Here is a 21,675-nt window from a genome sequence, read left to right as displayed (position 1 = left end):
AGAGGAGCACTCTTCAATTGTAGAGAAGCTCTGATGGGCTTTGCACCCAAACTTGTCAGTTTAGCTGGAGCTTCCTGATAGTTTGGGTAGGTGCCCCGAAAGCTCTGAGAGCTGTTTAGCCATTCTATCCCTGGCAGGATAACCCATATAATTAAGGCTACTGCAGTAGTGATCAGTATGATGAACATTAGTGAGCGACAACTATAACTAAATGGATGAGCGACAACTATAACTAAATGGATTAGTTTTATTATATAGGGAAAACTCCACTAACTTCACTGTCAGAAACCAACACATTAAAAAGATAATACAAAGTGTCATGTAAATCTCCTTTATTGCTTGCAGTTCATACAGTACAGCTTAATAAATATTGATCCCAGAACATAACCACAAGCATTTTTCTCCCTGACACAGTTCAGCATTGGACCACAAGATGGCAAGGCAGACAAACTGTAAACCGGTTACTTCTTCTTGGGAAGTGCAGCTCTGACCAACTCAAATATCGCAAAACCAGTTCCTGCAATTAGATAAAAGAAAAAAAACTGTCAATATTTGTGTCTCAATTTTAGTAAACACAATTCTCATGCACTACATTCTTAGAATTTATAAAGAAATTAAAGCAGGACACTTCCAGTAGGACACACCAGTTTCATCCAGTTCTGCAGTGCTCTTTAGACAAGTGGAAAGAGCAGCTGAAGTCCATCATTTTGCGATGGAATAAAAATCGGAAATGAATACATTCCAGATGCGAATACCCTGCAAGCAAGGAATGGAAAACATCAGGAGGATCAGAGAAGCAAGAGCACATGAGACAGAGCTAATAAGGAAACCACATGCGAGCAAGTCACTTTGGAGATTATATGGCAAAAGATGAGTGGAAAAAAAAGCAATGAACATACAAGGGCAGGAGAACAAGCTGGGAGAAAAAAGTGAGTCTGAATAAGCATTCAATTTTGCAAGATTTGCTGGCAGAAAATGAGTTGCAAGAGTAGCAGATAGGGCCCCAGCAAAAGATGGGCATCCCAAAGTAGTATGAAGGAGGTGATTGTGTAGCAGCAGTGGTGGTGGGACTGAAGAAATGTGGACTGGTATTTCAAACATTTGTAGAGAGGGCACAAAGGACAGCATAGTGCCCTCATGCTAAAGCCGCTCTGAGATGGACTGATCATGGTGCTCTCTGGGAAAAATTAGAGTTATGGCAACCAGGAAAGAAACTGAAAAGTAGAAGATGTATGGGCTTTGTTAGAGACGAGAGAACAAAAATGCCTTTCTTCCTGTGATTCAAGCTTGAAAGGAGAATGAGATTAAGTTTACTTTAGGATTTTAACAAAGAATGACCAAGTTCTCACTGCTCCAGATGAGGCACTAAACTGTATTAGCAAAGCAGTTAACTACAGACTTAAAGGAATACTGGAAGAGTAAGAATAGCAGCGAGAAGATGTTGGATTTGGAAGATGAATAGTTACTTTCCTCTTTTTAAAATAGAGCATGAGAAGCTGGAGATAAATTCATGAAATAAGACAAGTTGCTCACAGGACAAAGATGTGGTATACTAGCCTTGTAGTAGTTTGAAGGCAGATATGGATTTTATGGTCAGGTTGGTTAGTGTCTGAATAGGGGCTGAACTTGGACTATTAGCAGTACTTGAGATAGGTACAGTGAATGTGAATACAAAAATGTCAAAATACTTAGTGTTGCTGCCAAGTTCTTTTTGTATTTACAGTAAAATGGAAATGTTAACTGACATTAGTGATATTAGGTGTAGGTTTTATTTCTGTCATTTAGCTTTTCATTCTGTGGGATGTTATTACTAGTTATATGCAATTATACAATTCTTCCTCTAAAATGGGCACGCTGATTGGCCAGCCCCAGCGTGCCCGTTGTAAAATCCTCAATATACTAACGGAAAAAGGTCCGGTCGCCAGGACTTTTTCAGTTAGTATAAAACACTGTCTCGCTAAGTTAAGAGTTTAACATAGCAACACAGGTTTAAAAAAAGCAACGCAAATCTCAGTTGCTTTTTTTAAAGCCGTCTCACTATGTTAAACTCCTTTAACATAGCGACACAGTGTGTAAAAAGCAACGGAGATCTTGCGATCTCAGTTGCTTTTTTTTTTTAAAACCTGTCTCGCTATGTTAAATGGGTTTAACATAGCGAGACAGCTTTAAAACAAGTAACGGACATCTCAGTTGCTTATTTTAAAGCTGTCTCGCTATGTTAAACCCATTTAACATAGCGAAACAGTAAAAAGCAACTGAGATCTTGCATTCTCCGTTGCTTTTGCCAACAGCTCTGATGTACTGCGTAGGCATGCGCAGTACATCAGAACTGCCGCGGGATACCAGACAGCTGCGTAAGGGCAGCAAAGAGGCATTATACAATGCCATTATTTAAGAAAAGTAATTATTTCTTTTCTTAAATAATGTCATTGTATAATAGCAATAACCCACTTCTGGGTGTGGGTAATGCAGGATTTAGCCACGGTTGTCTGTTTGGTCCCTCGGGCTTCGCCCTTGGGACCAAACCACGCCAACCGTGGTTAAATCCCGCATTACCCACACCCAGGCGTGGGTTATTGCTATATTAATTACTGACACTTCACATGGCCAGTCATCCATTCAAGTGCTGATTATGTTGCAGGTGTTGTGTGATGGGCTCAGAGTGGTAACCAGCAACAGTAGTAGAGAATGTACTTGTTAATTTGAGGAAAGGGAGTAATGGTGTGCGGTACTAGTCTCTGCTCCCCCACCCTATGCATCTAGCACACATGCTACGACTAACTGGGCTCAGGAAGTCAAGTTCCACACCCCCTCAGCCTAAAGGTTGGCACTGAATTGTTTAGACCAGCCACCAGCCTGACACCTTAATCTCCCTGGTTCCAGCCTCCACTGCAACTCTACTGGGGAGACATCAGCATGTATCCTTCCCCAGGACAGGAACACAATCAAGCGCCCGAGGTGCCAATTGAAACATGGTCATCCAGGTCATAGTCAGGACTTCCCCCTACACCACAGGATCAGCTCAATGTTGGGTAACTGAGGAAGTTGATGGCAAACAGGAAATTACATACTTGGGAGGGATAACAGGCCCAGTGAGCAGCTGGGTAGGGCCTGGATATTAAATACTACGACCGGTACCAAACGTAGTTTCTGAGAAAGGGAGTACATGCTGTAATAGACACTGTTTACTTTGCATATGCAATAAAGTGTGAAAGTTAGTATCACTAACTATAAGCCTATTTCTTCGCAGTCATTTTACTCATTTTGCAAGTTGTCATTTATATAGTTGTGTTGTGTGTGAAATGGGGGGGGGGTTAAAATGGAGGGAAAGCATGCAAGTTAACTTTAGGCAGTCCAAGGTGTTTCTAGCAAACGGAAAATAATGTAGCTGGGAGGGAGAAGTTCCAGCAGAGTTTATACCACTCAGGAGATAAGGGAGAATGACTGAGTCCTGCATTGCAGGTAGTGGATTAAGGAAATGATGTCTCAAAACTAGGAAACAATGGGTACTCTTGGTGGAAAGCAGGGGACTGTTTGCAGGGAATATACATTTGATAAGAATTAGAAAGAATTAAACAGGAGTTTAACAGGAAGGAAAGCAGGTCACAGGATGGGAAAGCTTGTAGTTGTACTGTAAACATGTTTACCTGTTTTATCTAAAGAGTGATTAGTGGAATAGGATATGAAAGCACAAGGAAAATGTTCCTTGTATATCTCGGGAGAGATTGGGTGATCAAGAAATAAGAATTCCTACTACTTATCCTCAACTCCACTCCAAAAGGGAAGGAAGCACTGCCAGAACTAAACTGCATGAGCAGAGTGGTACCAATGAAGAGGATGGTGTTCAGAAAAAAGTGGTCAGTGAAGGGGAGGGGCAATAGAGAAGGGGGGCGAGCTATAGAATAAGTCAGGCAAGGTTATAAATAGAGAGAGGGGGTTAAGACTGAGGGGGGAAACAGGTGCATGCAGAGGAGTCTGCATGCTTCTGCACTGTCACAGTTATGACAGCACCAACGGCTCAGGTGTATAATGGGACCCACAAAAGTGATAAATATATAAAAAAAACATGCACAATGATAAAGGGAATACTTATGATTCCGGAGTATGTGGGGCATGTGATAGGAAAAATTGCAGAGGCATGATGGCTGGTGAAAGAAAGAAGAGTGGATGGATAAAGGAGGATATCCAAATGTCAGGGACATGGAGCAGGAATGGTTCAGAAGCAGTACTAAACCAGAATGGGTGAAAGGGCAATTAAGGAGTGCAGATTTTGTAAACATGTGTAGGCAAGTGGCTGAACAAATTTAATGTAGTGACTAACTTGACATGGGGGAACTTGACATAGGGGAATACAAGGGAATTGTTTTAGACAACAGCCTTTACCTCTGTATGTGACAGAATAGAGAAGACAAAAGGGAAGTAAAGTATGCTGGCTTTAAAGACATTGTTTGAGAAAAGTGATTATGTGGTAATTTAAATCTCTCCCAAAGCAGGGATCAGAGAAAAGTCAATTTTAGGATAAATAAGACTTCAGGAAGGCCGGGGGGGGGGGGGTGTTATACTGGAGGACAGTAAAACATCATGGTGAAGTGGAATTCAGGGCCTCGGTAGGGATAGAATGTTGGCAATGGGAGGAGATTTATGAAAGACATTTTGGAACTGTTGAATGGGAAGATGAAAGGCAATTGAGGAATGGGAAGGTTGTGGGGCCAGATTTCACTTACTCTTGATTGAGAAGTCGTACACACACCGAAGGAATTTCTGGACTTTATAAGAAGTGATTGCAGAACCTATAACACTCTCAGATCATGTAACAATTGGAGTGAAAGTGGGCTGGGGAAAGGAAAAAAAAAAAAAAATTGGCAGCTTCCTGCACATTGATGGAAGTTGACAGGCAAGGGAAAGTATTAAGAGATGCAATGACTGTTGAGGGAGCATAGTGATGGAATGATAAAGGAAAAGGAAGAGATTAACAGAAGTAAGGGGCAAGGGGGAACAGGCTGACAGACTAAAGGGAAGGAAATGAATGAGTTGGTAAAATTGCAAAATGGCAATTATGGAGGGCTAGAATGCAGCAGAGGGAAAGGACACAAGGCAGGATGAAAGAATATGGTGAAACAATAGCAGTGGAAGGGGTCCATTTCAAATGCAGTTTGAAGATGACTAAGGCATTGGCCCTCTAGTTGCGACAACAGGCGGTAGAAAAAGGGATACGTGAATTGGGGGAAGGGCCGAGTGTAACACTAGGGAATAATTTAGAGGGATTTAAGACTCAAAAACCTTGGACAGGAGGCAAGTGGAGGTTGACTAAGGAGTTCGACCAGCAAGATGCAGAAAGCCCGGATGCCCCCATTACTAGAGAAGGGGAAGTGTCATGGACGATAGCAAAAGGCAGGTCCCCAGGAAGTAATGGTTTGCCAATAGAGTTTTGGAAGCTTAAAAAAAAAAAAAACCTGTTCAGAGGTGGGTGCTTTTATTCAATAAAGATATTGGAAAGAGAAGACCCTGCTTCTTGGAAGGAAGCAGTAATATCAATACTTCCAAAAGAAGGGAAGGATGCAAGACTTCCTGCTTCTTGTAAGACAAGACTTCGGGCTTAACATGACAATGTTTTAGGCTGCTGCAAGCAGGAAGTGTTGGATGGATAGTACTGAAAGCTTATACATGGGGATCAAACAGGATTTGTAGGACTGTGGGTAAAAAGGACAGTTAAGTGGTACGCTGGTAGGGTTCTGTACTAAGAGATGCAGCATGCATCTCACTAGACTCTGCATACCCAAAGAAATGCACAGATTTTTTTCCACCACATAATGATACTCCAAAAATGGATTATTAAAACGTTTTACACTGCATGATTTGAATCTCAACTCTAACATATGCCTCAAAAATACACACTTGGTAAAATGTGCTTCTAACTTGTCATGCATGCAGTGGCAAAGATCTAGACATATCAAGCCAATTTCAGAGGACAGACAAATGGAAAATAAACCTAGCTAGAATACAAACTCTAGTCTTTCCAATTCAATATTTAAATAAAAGCAATGACTAAACCAAGCACTGTATGTAAAGCAACCAGAGGAAAAAAAAAAGTGTTTCAGAGCAATGCATGCCCTTACCACTTTTAGTAAAGTAAATATCCCAGCCCAGCTGTCATTTTACAGACTGTCCTGGAAATGCAGATCTGGTCAACTGACCTGTTCAGAATCTATATTATCAATGTTATACGAAGTGCTGTACCTAGTCATTTTACTTTAGTGGTTGACATTCTGCACAAGCCAATACTAAGTCCTTGTACATGAATGCAGGTACAGATGCCTCTTCTGTTCCAAGCAAAGAGCGTATTCAACAATATTTACGAATACAAGCATTAGGTTGCTCAGCAACTGTCATACTATGTAAAAGACAATGAATACTACAGACCAGAACTTATACAATTGGGAAAGCGAGGTAGGGGGAGAAGCCCATACGTCCAAATGAGAACTACTTTTTAGACCATTATGGATTGTACCTCTTATGCTTGTCATTTAAGCCATGATTTATGATTTCAAGAAGCAGTAGTCATACCAAAACAGCTCGTCAATGCATGATCTCTGGCAGAACAGATGCAGTAACTCCTATAAATTGGCTAGCAAGTAATTTTCTGTAAAGATAAAACAATCTCCAAATCACTATTTCCAGGGTAACATAGCTACACACTTCTAAAGTAGAGTTTTTAAAAAAAAAAAAAAAAAAAAAAAAAAAAAAAAACACTTTCCACGGTATTTACCTCAGGAAAATGCAAAAGCCTACACGTTAGGCTTTATCCCCCCCCCCAGTTTCTCCCCATTTTCTACTTGGGGTCAGGGTGTCATCTCATCATCTCAACTGTCGCTATTTCTCCCTCTTATTTCACTGCCACTCTCCCACCTTCAACAGTCATGCCCGGCTGTTGGAGGTCTTCTAACACAATCCATCCATTTTCTTTGCTGTACACCCTGCCTCTTACTTCCACCCCCCACCTACCAAAAATCTTCACCCTTTGCTTTCCTGCATTGTGTCCAAACCACCATAAATCAGTTTCTTTGACCTTCTTAGCAATTGGAGCCATTTGGGCTTTTGCTCCGATGACTTTTCTTCATCTGTCCCACAGTGTGAATCCTACTACCCATTCAAGACATCTCTATCCCCTCTTGCTTTCTCATTTGTTTTGCTTTCACTGCCAGGGTTCTGTACCATACTGTAGCTAAGCAATAATCCATGACTGTGTGGGTTATCAGGATGTATCCACTGCTGGTGCGGTTTGATCATGAGGAAAAGAGAATGTTACTCTTTTTTACTGCCTAGATTGACGGACAGTGCATAAATAGAAGGAAAATTAGTTACATTTATGATTTGTTGAACACAACCAGAAGTTTCATTTTGCTCCGTCCCTCAGCAAATACCAATAGAAAGTCTGGCCATTCAACAGTACTTCAGTAGCCGGAAGTTTTTTCTATTGGTAAATGCTCGTTTCTGAATAGTACTGAACAGTCGTTCTAGAATACTAGTGGCACCACTGTTCTGTATACCTTACTGTTTACTTTCTTTGGGAATTCTTATGCACTACCCTTGATGTGTCAGACTGCAACCCCTCAGATTCTGGCCTTGACCGCTTCATACTGCTCTTCAACCATGCCTCCCAAGTTAGTTAAGCTGCTAACTTGTTCCACTAATTTTCACCTTCAAAAATAGATTTTTCAATTTCCCCCCCATGTGCTGCCTTTACAATGGTAATGTATGTTCAGTTTCACCCCATGTTAGTTTACCAGGACAGTCAACTGGGCATACAAAGCACCCTTTTTCATGACATTCAAAGACATTTACTATTGCACAAAGTTGTAAAAACAGAAAAATCAGTTTACAATTAACTACAATGTTTAAAAAAAGCTGCAATTAAAAAGAATTTTTGTAGCAGAGATGCAACAGATTTACTTGTTAGAATGTTAGCAAAATGAAATGAAACGGGGACATTATTTTGAGTGGAGGTGGGTTTAGATTACTTTTGATTAATGGGGACTGGAATTAAGTAGGGGTACAAGGGCACAATCTGCATCAGAGATATTGCTTCAGAAGTTTGTATGATGGGTACGGGAATACAAATTCTAAACTTGAGAGGTTTGAGGAATATAGGGAGTCTTCAGCACAATTCTTGGACTTGGTTATTTCCAAATATAGTTTCCCCACAGGATCACAGATACCTAGCTGGGCAAAGTACAGGGGGGTGTTTAGACAGACATTTGTCAGGTCAGTTAAATTTATTATCTAATAGATGGGAGTTAAGGTAGGTTTCAATTCTGTCCATTGGAGCTGTTTGAGGGGTATAAAGTGATGGATCCTGTACCTGTGGTTAGGAGCAAACCTGACCACTGTTATAGCACTACTCAAGCTTAGAAAATAAGGTAGATTGAATGTTAATGAGCATGGGTGTGGAATACAGAAGAGCAGGGAGTATAGGTGAATGCAATGGTTCTGGCTTTGAGAGTTATGGTTTGGCCCAGTAGAAGTCTAGCTTTTGATGGTATGCTTTACTGTCTGTTGTATGTAAATGTTGAATTTTAGCTTACTGTCAATGACTGCATCTAATAGTTTGCATACTGTCAATGACTGCATCTAATAGTTTGCAATCTTAAATTAAATTTTAGTTGGCATAGAGAAAATGGAGAAGTTGTTTTTGGGTCGTTAGATGCCTTGGAGTGAACGAGATAGAGTTTAAATTTTTGGGGATTTAGCGGTAGGCGAGTAGACTAGCAAAGACGGAAGAAAGGGATTCTTGAGTAAGCTCTTTCAGCTTTCCCAGGATTTTTTCTGAACAGGTAGCAGTGGAATTGGCAGTGTACTAATTGATGAAAGCATGTTTAGTTGCAGTGCCAGTTATTTGTGAAAATATTAACTAGTATAGGGCCTAGACTTGAGCCCTGAAGCGACTCAAACTGTTACATCAAGAAAGGGGAGATCTCATTTTACCTGCAATCTAACTACTGAACCAGGAGACGACACTTGGTCCAAGTCCCAGGGAAGAAACTAACTAGATATGTCAAGGAATACTGCAGAGAGAGTTGCCACAATTCCTGCTTTTAAAGGGGCAATTCTAGTGATTGACTTGGACAGAAGCCATGCTGAGTTGGGGGGGGGGGGGTTAGCAAGTTCACATCTAATGCAACGAAATATCTGGGCTTGTATGCATTCTTCCAAGATTTGAGAGAGGTATGCATTCTTCCAAGATTTGAGAGAGGGAGATGTTTAGTATGGCTACAGGTTTGTAACTAAAAGTGTCAGTGAAGATTTCACCTTTGTGCAATGGTAAAATGCAAGACTCTTCAACAAAGAATGCAGTGTCCCCCCCCTGTATAGAAAACAGATTACGTGGCTAGAAATTGGATATGCTAAAGACTCTGCTCCCATTCTGATATACTGTTTTAGAGCAAGAATGGTAATTTTTGGAATAATGGGAGGGTCTATATTAAGTGATCGAAACCTTAGGTTATTCAACACCTATAGGTCGAACCCAAGATTGAAAATGGCAGTTTCCACATAAGTAAACAATGCCATTAGCCAAATAAAAAGTTCTAAACAGAAATAAAGTGGAGGGCTTTGCCCCCCCCCGATGTGGGGATCTGTGCCCCCCCCGATGTGGGGATGTGCCCCCAACCCCCCCCCAACTAAACATACCAACTCTGAGATCGCTCTACAGCAGAGAAAGAACAAAATCCATGTAACGGCCAAATGACCCATTTCCCTGTGTGGAAACGGATGTTAGCAATTTTCAGACTTCAACTTTTAGTGATCCACCTTTAGGTGTTTGATAACCTAAGGTTTCGATCACTTAATAAGGAACCGATGTGAGACCAGGTTACAATAAGAAATTTTGGGTCTGTCAGGGAGGAGTGTTATCGCTAGGCTGTTACTAATAAGTGATGCTACAGTTTTAATAAAGTGCAAGTTGAATTGACTGGTAATACTGGTATTTTTGGTTACTGAGGGTTGTACAGATTGGCCAAGATTACTGCTGACCAAAAGGCTTTCGAGTTGTTCTGGTGTTTGGCTTGTAGTTGAGCTTGGAATGTTTGTCATACTTGATCTATTTTTTTAGATGAATAGATAAGTTGCCTGTATAGCCGTTAGTCGTTTGCTTCCAAGACTTTCAGGCTTTGGCAGTTGTGCATTCTTATCCCTATCCTTTCACGTTTTTGTTCAGGTCTGTCTAATGCCACAATCTGGATACAAAAACTTTGCTGATCAGTCTACACCAATATGTTTGCTAAAGTAGTCCATTGCCAGTATAAACAGGAGTGGGCTCAGAGCTGAAGACGTAATACACACCTACTCCCACTGGGATCACCTCAGATTGAGCATGGTTTAAAAACATGTCATTGGGTCCTTGTACATAGCCTGCACAACATCTACCAATATTGTTGTCAGGGACTCAACCACTGCAATACCATCCGCATCAGCTTTCTTGGGACCCTGCCATAGCTACCTTCTCAAGTCATCTGGGATAGGCACACCACACACACACACACACACACCACACACACACACCACACACACACACACACACACACACACACCACACACACACACACACACACACACACACACCACACACACACACACACACACCACACACACACACACCACACACACACACACACACACACACACACACACCACACACACACACACACCACACACACACACACACACACCACACACACACACACACACCACACACACACACACACACACACACCACACACACACACACACACACACCACACACACACACACCACACACACACCACACACCACACACACACCACACACCACACACACACACACACACACACCACACACACACACACACACACACCACACACACACACACACACACACACACACCACCCACAAGATTAAACATCTTCCCACTACAAAAACCTTTCGGATCTCCTACATCCAGGCTATTACCAAGTGTTTTTCCCCTCCTCCAATCAAATACACCACATAGCAATTTAACCCAAATGCTTTATCCATTAGTCGAATAGTCTGCCACCTTCTACTTCTCAGAGATCTGAAAAACTTCAGTAACCTAAAACTCATCTTCTAGAAGATATTGGCACTATACACCCCACGCTTCTCGCAACAGCAGGGAAACTTCAACCCCCCCCACCCGAGAAACTTCAACCCCCCCCACCTGAATCTTCAAACTTCCACTTCCTTCAAGAAAGGTCCCCACTTTACTAAAGCACTCTCATTCCACTTCCAAAGATGGACCCTCCCAAAAAGATTTCAAATCAATCTCTTTCCGTAGACAAAATTAGGACTTCTCTGGTCAACAGCATTTTAGAAATGCATTTACTACTGTATCTCTTTTGACAGCAACTGACAATCTCTCAAATGTTAGCAGTCTCCTTACAGCTATCTTAGTTCATATAGGACTATGGCCTTCAAAACAACCAAAAGCTACTTAAAATCCATAAATTTATCTTTGGGTGCAGCACGATTAAATGGCTTCAAAGCTACAATAGAACCTTTCAAACCCCCTTAAAATAACCAATTTTTCATCCTTCAGTACAATAGCTGCCACTCGGCAATCTATTCTCGGACCTCTTTTACTCTACTAATTCATAAAGAATATCCTCAAACACAGCCTAGTATTAAAATGTAACATTTTGTGCCAGCAACATTATTCTTGAATCATACCACTACCTCCAAACTGCATTGCTCCTTCCAACACACACACTGATCTCTGCATCTGGGCAGAGAGCCACCACCTGCTCATTAACAATAAAGAGCACCAACTTAATACTTTTCTCAACCTCTAACAGACTACCACAAGTTTCTGTAATTAAAACCATAACAGTTGTATTCACTCACACTAAGAACATTTTTAAGACTAGTTCTTGTGCAGCTAAAATCATGCGAATGGAATAGATGGATGAAACTCCCTGCCTCCGAGGCCTGCCTGCTGCTTTGCAAAAATGTACAGTTTTTCCTCAAACTTGAAAAAGGTGCACCATTTCTGGTCTTCCACCAAGCTCACAATACACAAACTTCATGCTGCAGAAAACAAACATATGCAGACTTGCTCTTCTGGTTGATCCTCAAACAATCTTCTCAGAAAATTAAAACTGGCTACCTGTCACCAAGAGATCAAATAATCTTAAAGGCTCCTTGATATCAAGGTACTAAATGACTGCTACTGCCAGAGGATATTCCCCTTAAACTTATTCCTTGATAAAGTCAATCAAATGGGATTACTCTACCTAGGCCCACATCCCAAACTGTCACAACAGACGCCTTTTCCAAAGTAGGCCCTAAAACTCCCACTGAAATAAAAACATTCAAATCTTACCCATCTAAATCTGACCCATCTAAAGATATCCACAATGAAGTGGCATGCAATTACTTCAAGGATAATGGCTAAAAGCACAGCATTGCAAAGACTCTACTAAATACTTGTATCCCAGTTTCTTTTTATACCTCAAATACTACATTTCTGATAGTTGACAGATTACTACAACGGTCTCCTTTTACTCCTTTAGTGGTAATTACCTGAACATGTGCACTTACGTTTACATTTCTCTGAAGCTAGACTTCTGGAAGTGACCCTCAATGAGCCCATATTCCGGAACTGCCGATTCCATCAGGAATGACAAGAAATTGGACAGATGAGACAATACCCCCACCACCCTAGCATGGCAAAGGAATGCAACCTCTTGCCACACCTGTCCACAGTTTAGACAAGCTACTTGTAATGTAGCAGGGGAAAAAAGAGTTGTGGGGTCCTTTTAACTATCAGCAGCCTGCATAACACTTGCCAAATGGATACCTGACAAAAACGTCTAATCAGCAAAAGGCTATGGCAAAGACAAATGTGGGATAACAAGGGTATCCAATGACTCCTTATTGAAGAAATGGTGGAAACTGAAGGGAAGGAAGAGGCTCCAAAGCATACTAGTCCTCATCTGGGGATTCCTTACAACTCTAAGACATCTGGGAGAGCAAGGGAACCAGAAGGGCTCATTACCCTTGCCAGTTTCGATGCTGTCCATCACCCCAGGGAACACCACCCATATCCAGCAAAGCTAACATAGGATCACTCACAGAAGTTAAAAGCAGACAAGGGAAAGGTCTTTTCCAGGCCTAGTACTTCAAGTCCCCAGTGGCTACATTTCACACCCATGAACCAAACTTGAACGAAGAACTAAAAATGCACTTGATCTTTCTCAGTACAGCAGCAGATCATGAACTTGGTATGGCTCTAAGTGCCCTTCCTCAACTGGCACCAGTACTGTTTAGGATCATTTAGGGCATTAGTTGAAGACTTGATGGTAAACAGGAATGGATACAAAAAAAAAAAAAGTATGGCTTCTCAAACCTCAAGTAAAGTGAAAAATCTGCCAAACCATCAATCTACTAGGTTTTCAGAATAACCCCTCATTTTGCCTCAAGCCGAATCTAGCTGCAACAAGACAGTTCAATTCCCTCCAACAAAGCTGACTTAATATCCATGAAGTAATTGTGTAAGGAACCTGCCATAACAGATGAATATTTGAATGGGATCACTGTTGCAAGTCATAACTTTTGGGACTTAGCAGCAGGCAAATGTCCAGCCTGACATCCAGATCTTTGCACTCTTTCCTCAGATGGGTTACCACATCCACAGCATAAATGGAGAAGTTAAGTGACAAACTGGCCCTTTCTTCAAGGAGTACCAGTAACTTAGGCTGCTCCCTCTACAGGTCTCCAGGGTTTCAGAAGAATCATCCCACAAACTGCCCTCCTCAGCTTAAGTCAATTTATCCCAGAAACATGGTTCCTCCAGAAAAACTCAACCAAGAGCGCCCAAAAGTAAGGCGGACCAGTACCCACTCCAGCTCTTGGATGCCCCATCTGCCAAAGGGATGGGGGCAGGGAAACTACACTGCAACAAAGTTCCTGCCACAGCTACATTAAATTATTCTGAATGATTACTGCTGTGTACACACACACACACACACACCTCTTACAGCCATTGTTCACACAAACTCCATTACTGCTACGTTTATTCACAGTCCTATAATTAAAAAAAAAAAAAACATTCCACATGCAACCATTTCTTTCAGAGAAAAAAATGCACTAAAGGACCGTCTGCAGGAGCATGAAAGACGAGGAAAGCGCATTTAAGGATACTGACAAACCTAGCTATCTCAGGAATACCTGGAATGCTCTGCCACTTTTTCAGAAGGACATTCTTTAAGACTGGCTTCTCAGTAGAAAGTTCAAAGGACCACATAGCACGTGGAAAGTCTCCTTTAGGCCCATTTTTTAAACCTACTCTCAGAAAAACTCTTTTCCCTTTCAGACAGCTTCAAAGGAAATTTGGGGGTTTAAGTTAAACATTTTTAAAGAAACTCAAGTCCTAGTCTCCGAAAAATAAACGTACAACACATGACAAGAATGCATACACATATGCATATATTTCTTTATCTAGAATCCCCCTGAAAACCAAACTTATTCCAAACTGGCCCATTGGATGACTAAGCCTCAATGCCCTAAATCCAGGTACTACAGCAGGTAACCCAGTAAACTCTGCAGACTCCATGCTCCACACATCACCCCTCCAACCTAGTCAGGAAGAATAAAGCAATGCATGGTACTTAATGAAACTGAGTGCTTACAAAAGGTTTATGCTTGTACCATGAATATGCTAGAATCCACAGTCAAGGCTTTCATCACCAATGTCCCTAATGCAATAAATACAGTTGTCAACCCTCTAAAAGCACAGGACCGTCAACCAACAGCTTCCCCTCCAGGTAGGTTAGCCACCGCTGCCAAATCATTTCCTTCCTTAACTTCTTCCTCCAGCACACAAGCTACAAGAGCACAGACATGGTTAAAACTCCTTTGCAAGGGATGTGCACAAAACCATGCTTGCTGTTTAAAATTTGCAGAGCTCACCTTCAGCTCCACTTTGCATAAGTTTGTCTGAGACCTGCACTTGGTTCCACTTTAACAGAGTTTGTGGACTTGAGGCTTTTGCTGTCAAGGCAGAAAACTTAGACATTCAATCCAATACCAGTTACAAGACTTGCACTCCCTGTGCATATCACACCTTTTACCTGTAAAAGCTACATTGACCGAATGTGTTCTCATCTCTCACCATGAATCCTTCATCATGCATAACTCCCATCAATAAGACCTTTAAAATTAAGCTGAGTACCCAAGTGGCAAATCCTTTGTCAGGCTGTTCAGAAGTGCTCTTTAATAAACCCTCTTAACTGCAGTCCACTACTGTCAGTCAGTTGCAGGTATCGCCTTAGGAGGTAAACATATCAAGTTTGGTCATTTTCAAAGCAGCACATACTGTGCCCCTCTCCTTCCCCCATAATTTTTCTTCTTTTTCTTCTTTCTGCACTTTTTAGTGCTTTTAATCAGCTCTCATTCTTCCCAGAGCTTCGACAGGAAATGATTACCAGATTACAAGTACCTCCACCATCTTCCCTTTTGACTTAAATTAACAGCATCAGAGTTTTTAAAATTTTTCATTTAAGACAGATCACCAGGATTTTCAATCCCCTTTTCCTAGTTGTACCTTTTAAACACTTCATACCAAATTACACTCCAAAGTATGCGATAAACAGCAAGTATGGAAAAATGTCCGACTGCAAAACTACAAACACATGCTGCGACTTCAGTAAGGAAGAGAAATGATCCAGTACTGGAAACTAAAATGACAAATACAGAAAGCCTAAACAATTTTAGAAACTAATCAATGCATGTGCTGTAAAAGCAGAGTATTTAAGCTCCAAACTAGAAAAACATATTCTAAGGCAAAGGAAAATGTTTGCTAGTAGCAGGTAAGTGTAAGTGATCATTCAAAGTGCATATTTTGAACAAACTGATGCAATATCAGAATAATCTTGTAAAAATAAAGGGACGGAAGCTGGGAAGGTCTTACATTTTCTATACAATGTAAGTGGAAATGCAAGTCAATGGCAAGGCAATTACTAATGCATCATTGTTGAAACGTTAAAGAAAATAATTTGCTATCATAAAATAATCACTTCAGGAGTTTCACACCGTCAGTGGGACACAATCTTGCATTTTTCAAAATCAACATTCCAGAAAAGCCTCACTTTGTGTGAAAATAAAGGCTTCTGAAAGAAAGACAATACAGCACAGCAGACTTGGACCAAGCATTCATTCCTGCACATTTCTTTGCTTGGTAAAATTATCTTCTGTTACCTAGGACAGATTTAACCCTATGTAAGCCAATCTGCAAAGCACAGAAAACTTTCTTACCAAAGACTGTGAGAGCCATAGTTAACCTGTAGAGCAGAGCATCTCCTGTACCACCTTTCAAATGGATTGGGATTCCATTGTCCTCCTGCAATACACATTGCATTAAATAAAAATATTGCAAATTTGGACAAAACTGAAACATTCATACAAGTCCATAATCTTGAATTAAAAAAGCCACTTTCACTGGTCAATACTATAAACTGCTCGTACAACACACATCTTACAAAGATCAAAGTAAGACTATTCTCTAGGGGACTAGAAATACAATAAGGCTCTGGAACCAGTTTTGATAACATTTGCAGAACGTGTTTTGGAGACTGATTCCAAAAACACGAGAATTAGAAGCCTCTCACAAAAGAACCCAATGAACAGACATACTCCCTTCTTGTAGGATTAATACAAGTTCATACGTTAGTACTAGGCCAATTGCCCTTGAGAGACATTTTAAGCCTAGCCAATTAATCTGCACCTTGTGTCTGGCAAGGTAAACTTCGCTACTAGCTTGGGACAGGATTGCATTTTACTGGTTTCTAGTAGACTTCTGTAATTTTCACAGTTCCGCTCCTCTACTCGCCATCTCATTCGCCTTTTCTTTGGAATGCTCATCCTACAAATATATTTTTTTGTTTGTTCTTTTGCCAAGAGAGCAAGTGTCACTTGATAAGATAAGGAAATACTTCTGTCACACACTGGTAACAGATTCTTAGAACACCCAAGTCACACTCGCACCATAATTAACAAACAAATGGGTGTAGTAACCTCTTACCTTGGTAGCGCACTGTTTGGATAAGGGACTTGACTCAAGAGTCACAGTAGGAAACTAGAAAAGGTGAGGGGAGTGAAAACCATGGACCACAGAAAATAGCCTGTCAACACTTCATGACTTTAGCCCCCTGTACAAGGCACGCTACCAGGGAAGTCTAAATAAATAAATACCAAAACCTAGGTACATGTCCACAAATCGCTATGCAGCAAAATTCCTTAGCGGCACAACTAAGCAAGAGCTGAACAGTGCGCATGAAAAATTCTGGCTATATCCGATTTGTAATACACCTTTACCAGTATTTTTAGTGGTGCGAAACCAATGCTAACTTCACACAGAAGGGCAACAGCAGCTGAAAACCTCTGTTCAGGTCATGGAAAACAAGGGTAAATAAAAGTGTAATTTAGTGTTAGTAACATCCCCTGAAGGCAGCAAAATGACCCAAAACAATGTTGAAATAAGGGTCAACCATACCCTTCTCAACTGCCACAATTTTGAAAAATGCCCAGATTTTTTACCTCACAAAATATGGTTTTCTGGCAAATCATGGAGGACTAAAACAATGACAGACTGAGTTACAGGCTACATATCCCCCATTACTTTTTCGGCTTTGTTCAGAATTCTTTCACCAAGAAGTTAAGAGGTCAAAATGTTTTCACCTGGAAAATCTTCTGTTTTTCTGGAACTTTATTTTGCAGCTGTCTGCGAGCAGCAGTGCTGATACTTCTTTGAGACAAGTGACGCAAAGCCTAGGGGGAGAAAAAAAATGCACTTAATGAATTGTAAATCAAAAGATCAGTTAAAGCAGTCTTTCATCCATCACCCAATAAAAAGATAATAAAATACAGCCAGACGCCGACAGATCTTTCAGCACATCTTAGCTCCCACCTTTTACTGGAAAAATGTGGATCTAGTGTGCAGTAAATGAAAATAATGTAAAGGGGAGGAATGGAGCTCTCCAAATCACAGAATATAAACACCAATCCTTCAAATGGACTGCAGTGACATGGACTTCACTTTTCCATAACAGAAGTACCACAAAGTTGCTCCTATATAGCAGTAATATATATGGTTGCAACACCCCACCAAATCTTAAAGTTTTTTTTTTTTTTTTTTTTTAACCATTCCGCTATCTGAAAAAGCTGCTGGACTATGAATAAGACTGTAGGAGCTTTAGGGTTACCCACTCCCTCATGCTTGCCAGTCGGTGATAGTGACTACATATCAGTTTGAAATATGCCACTATAAAAGGAAATAGTTTTGAAATCCCATTTTTTTTCATATCAATTTTCTGTGCCATACTATACTGCCCCATAAAAAAAAAATTCTTTAATACTAAAAATTGTAATTGTGGCCTGCTATACCAAAAGCATTTTTTCACAGACTTTGTACCCTGTTTAAAAAGGTCTCACGATTCACTGCCACTGTAAAGAACAATAACTAAGGATATAAACATCTGGCCAGCTGCCAAAGCTTAATGGCACCTTTCACGCACCAACACTATCAACCAGCTTGAACAGAGATAATGAAAAAAAGTGGTTTGTATTCCAAGCCCTAAAGGGCTTTCCTGTCCCTGAAGGGTGCACCTCTTGACATTTTGAGGATATATCACTGGCTAACACTTTTCCACTGCTGGGCAAATAAGCTCCCCTGGGAAGGGAGGCAGATAACCCGAATAATCACATGGCTAACTTGTGAAGTTAAGCTTGGAAAAGGTATTTTATACACTAACAGGAGTGTTTTCTGAAAGTGAAGAGAGCACCTTAAAAAGCTCAACTTTTATCAAAAAGGAGGAAGACCCAGTAAAGGGGCAGCTAACAGTGTTATCGTCAGAATTCTCTCCCCCATCACACCCTGACAAGCCTTTATTCACAGAAATCTAAAACCTTGTCTTTGGCAATAGACAGTATCAGACATTGATTCCAAGGGCGATTCTCATTGACCAAAACAGCAGTGAGAATCTCTCCCTTCCTTTTCAGGGGATTCCTCCTTACCTCCCATCCTGCCATTCAACATCTGCTAACTCGGGCAGCAACCTCTCTCAGACAAAAAGCTTTTATTCAATGTTTCGGGAGTCAAAGAAGCTTCATGGAGATCAGTCCTATATCTTTCCACTTTAAAAGAATGCAACAGTTCCAAAAGCCAAAAAGTGTCTTCACAACCTGTTACCTCTTACTTCCCATTTAAGATTTTGGTGATCTAGATATAGAAGATGATCATAATCATAAAATGCCAGATTTCAGAATTTTAAAGTGTTGTCATTAAATCACGCTTTTGGGTTATTCACTGCTTCAAGAGTATTTACAAAAAAGTGTCTAGCTCTAGTAATTACCTTGCAGTCCACAGTAGGCTTTCATATTTTTTCCTTCGACAACCTGCTTACATTTGCAGAGTCATTAAAGTGCCTTGAATGTCCCAGGTGGGTCAAATGACCCTCTTAAGACTGGGGATTCAGGAGAACCTCCAAAACTGTTTGACTCCTTCTCAAAGGACCGTTTACCCTCCTCAAAGGACTGTTTTCCTGGGGGTGCCTCCTAGATTCTCAGTCCAGACAGCAGCTATAAACAGATCTATACCTAGATCTATTCTGGAGTTTTTCCACTCAACAAAAAGGAAATTTCAAAGGATAATATGCCTTTATGGCATCTATGATTCTAACAAGTCCTTCAGCAAAACTTCACAAATGTTACCTAAAAACCAATATGGTCCCTGCATTAACATCTCCTGACAATTCTATGTGCTTTGGTAGTAATACGAATACGTCAAACTACGAAACTACCTGCTAGTAGGCATGTGCAGAGAACCTCTGCGGATGCAAAACGGAAATATTTTTTTTACGCAAAGGGGTAGTCCTCACCCCCCCACCAATTAAATATACTAAACCAAGACAGCACAAAAATCAGGGAAATAATATTCTCAAACTGGAGAATTCTGCAAGGTTTCACAACTATCGATCAAAAGCAACCAACAGATGTTGACCACACACACTATCAAATGAACAACCCGCATCCCCTCTGACATTCCAGATTGCAGTTTGGGATTTTGTGAGAAGTAACATACTTCAGAAGAGACCAATTTTATCTGAATCCAGGTCTTCCATTTCCTTTCCAGATCTAGCACATACTTGCCAAAGACCGCTTAGAGAGCAGTGCCAGAGGATAAAAGTGCAGTTTGCAAAAAAACACACACACAACAACTTGAGGATGGCAGTCAAGCATTCAACTTTCTTAAAATTTATATTGCCCTACTCCCCAGGACCATTACACGCAACACCAGTGATATGTAGTGCATAAAAGAGGGAGAGGAATCAGCTCTTACTCTGTGCAGATTAATAATGGTAGCTGGGGATATAGCTTTTCAGTACAGTATCACTATCACTTTACAGGTAAAGTATCTTGTATCCAGAGAATGTTTGAGTTAGACAAGCAGAGTAGGACCTTCAAATGAAAATCTAAATAGGGGGAATAGGGGGCCTTCCAGGAACTAATCAACCTTTTTGCTTCATTACAGCAATTAGTGGGCAAAATTCTGCACCAGGATTCAATAGAAAAGTCATAGAAAAAAAAAAAGGATGCTTTTTCCTTCGACAGGAATGTTCTTGCATGCTTTTCCACCACCTCCAATATCATTCACAGTCATTACAAAAATTTAGAGACTCCCTAAAGATCACTGTGGTGACTACTACTCCTAAGTCCAGGCAAGGGTGGCTTTCCCTTGTAGGTTCACAGAACACTAGGTTAGCCACCCCTGCAAACCATTTTAAATCCAGCAGATTATCCCATTAAAAATTACCACACCTAGTTCCACATTGTACATTTAGAATACTACCCATAGAAGAGTGCAGAGTCAGACAGTAATTATAAATATTCAATGGCATTCCCTAGAACATTACAGGAAGAGCACTTGTGGACAAATGCAGCACCTGAGTAGTACAGTGGGTAGCCCTGAAGTAAACTTGCTCATTGCTATCCACAGATCCAGGTTACACTACTAGGGACAAGGATAAACTTAGTCTGACATACAGGGGACAGTCTCTTCCACAGCAGTGGTAACATCAGAAAAAACTCTCCAACTGTACTGTTACAGAAGTGGTTCAGATCCCTGAACAAGCACTTTTGATGCCACTTGTGGAGGTGCGGTAGGTCCATCAGTACTGCGCCAGAGGATGCTTCAAGTCAAATGAAAGTCTCCTTTTGGAAATGGAGAATGGCAAGTACAACAGCTTTCCTGTCATACTGGACATGCTCACAAGAGACAGGTGGTGTTCGATACATCCCAAATTCCAAATGTCTGCAGCCAACTACTTTGACGATGGCTGCCTAAAAAGGGAGCCTATCTTTTGAGGATGCGCAGCAGTTGTTAAAGGAGACTAGAAAACATGCTACTTGAAAATCGTATATTAGCAAATATTAAATTTTCTACTAGGTGCCAAGACAAGAACCAGGACACTTGAGCGTCTCTGTAGCCAGCTTAGCCAAAATGGGCATCCTGAGAAAGCAGTAACTGTCTTCATGTTCTTACAATATAACACCACACTGTGAAAAATGTCCTTGCATAAGTAAGGAGGCAAAACTCTTACAAAAAGTACTTCATTTAGCAGACTATCAGAA

The 21,675-nt window shown here is 40.8% G+C and overlaps 1 protein-coding gene across 2 annotated transcripts in view; it reads right to left on the bottom strand.

Moving 5' to 3' along the window:
* Positions 1-317: 317 nt before the first annotated feature.
* The window catches only part of LOC122795320 (cytochrome c oxidase subunit 7A2, mitochondrial), a 40,900-nt gene continuing 19,542 nt past the window's right edge, over positions 318-21,675 (bottom strand). For both annotated transcript variants that reach the window (XM_044063675.1, XM_044063676.1), the window contains exons 2-4: positions 17,725-17,814; positions 16,303-16,387; positions 318-517 (exon numbers count right to left, since the gene is read on the bottom strand). In XM_044063675.1, coding sequence (XP_043919610.1) covers positions 462-517; positions 16,303-16,387; positions 17,725-17,814 — 231 coding nt within the window. In that variant the 3' untranslated portion in view covers positions 318-461. The remainder of the gene's footprint in view (positions 518-16,302; positions 16,388-17,724; positions 17,815-21,675) is intronic.

The sequence above is a fragment of the Protopterus annectens genome, chromosome 1.part0 (assembly GCF_019279795.1).
Source record: "Protopterus annectens isolate FY-2018-M chromosome 1.part0, PAN1.0, whole genome shotgun sequence".
Taxonomy (NCBI): Eukaryota; Metazoa; Chordata; order Ceratodontiformes; family Protopteridae; genus Protopterus; species Protopterus annectens.
The sequence above is the reverse complement of the archived record's forward strand: the minus strand, read 5'-3'. Positions and strand labels throughout refer to the sequence as shown.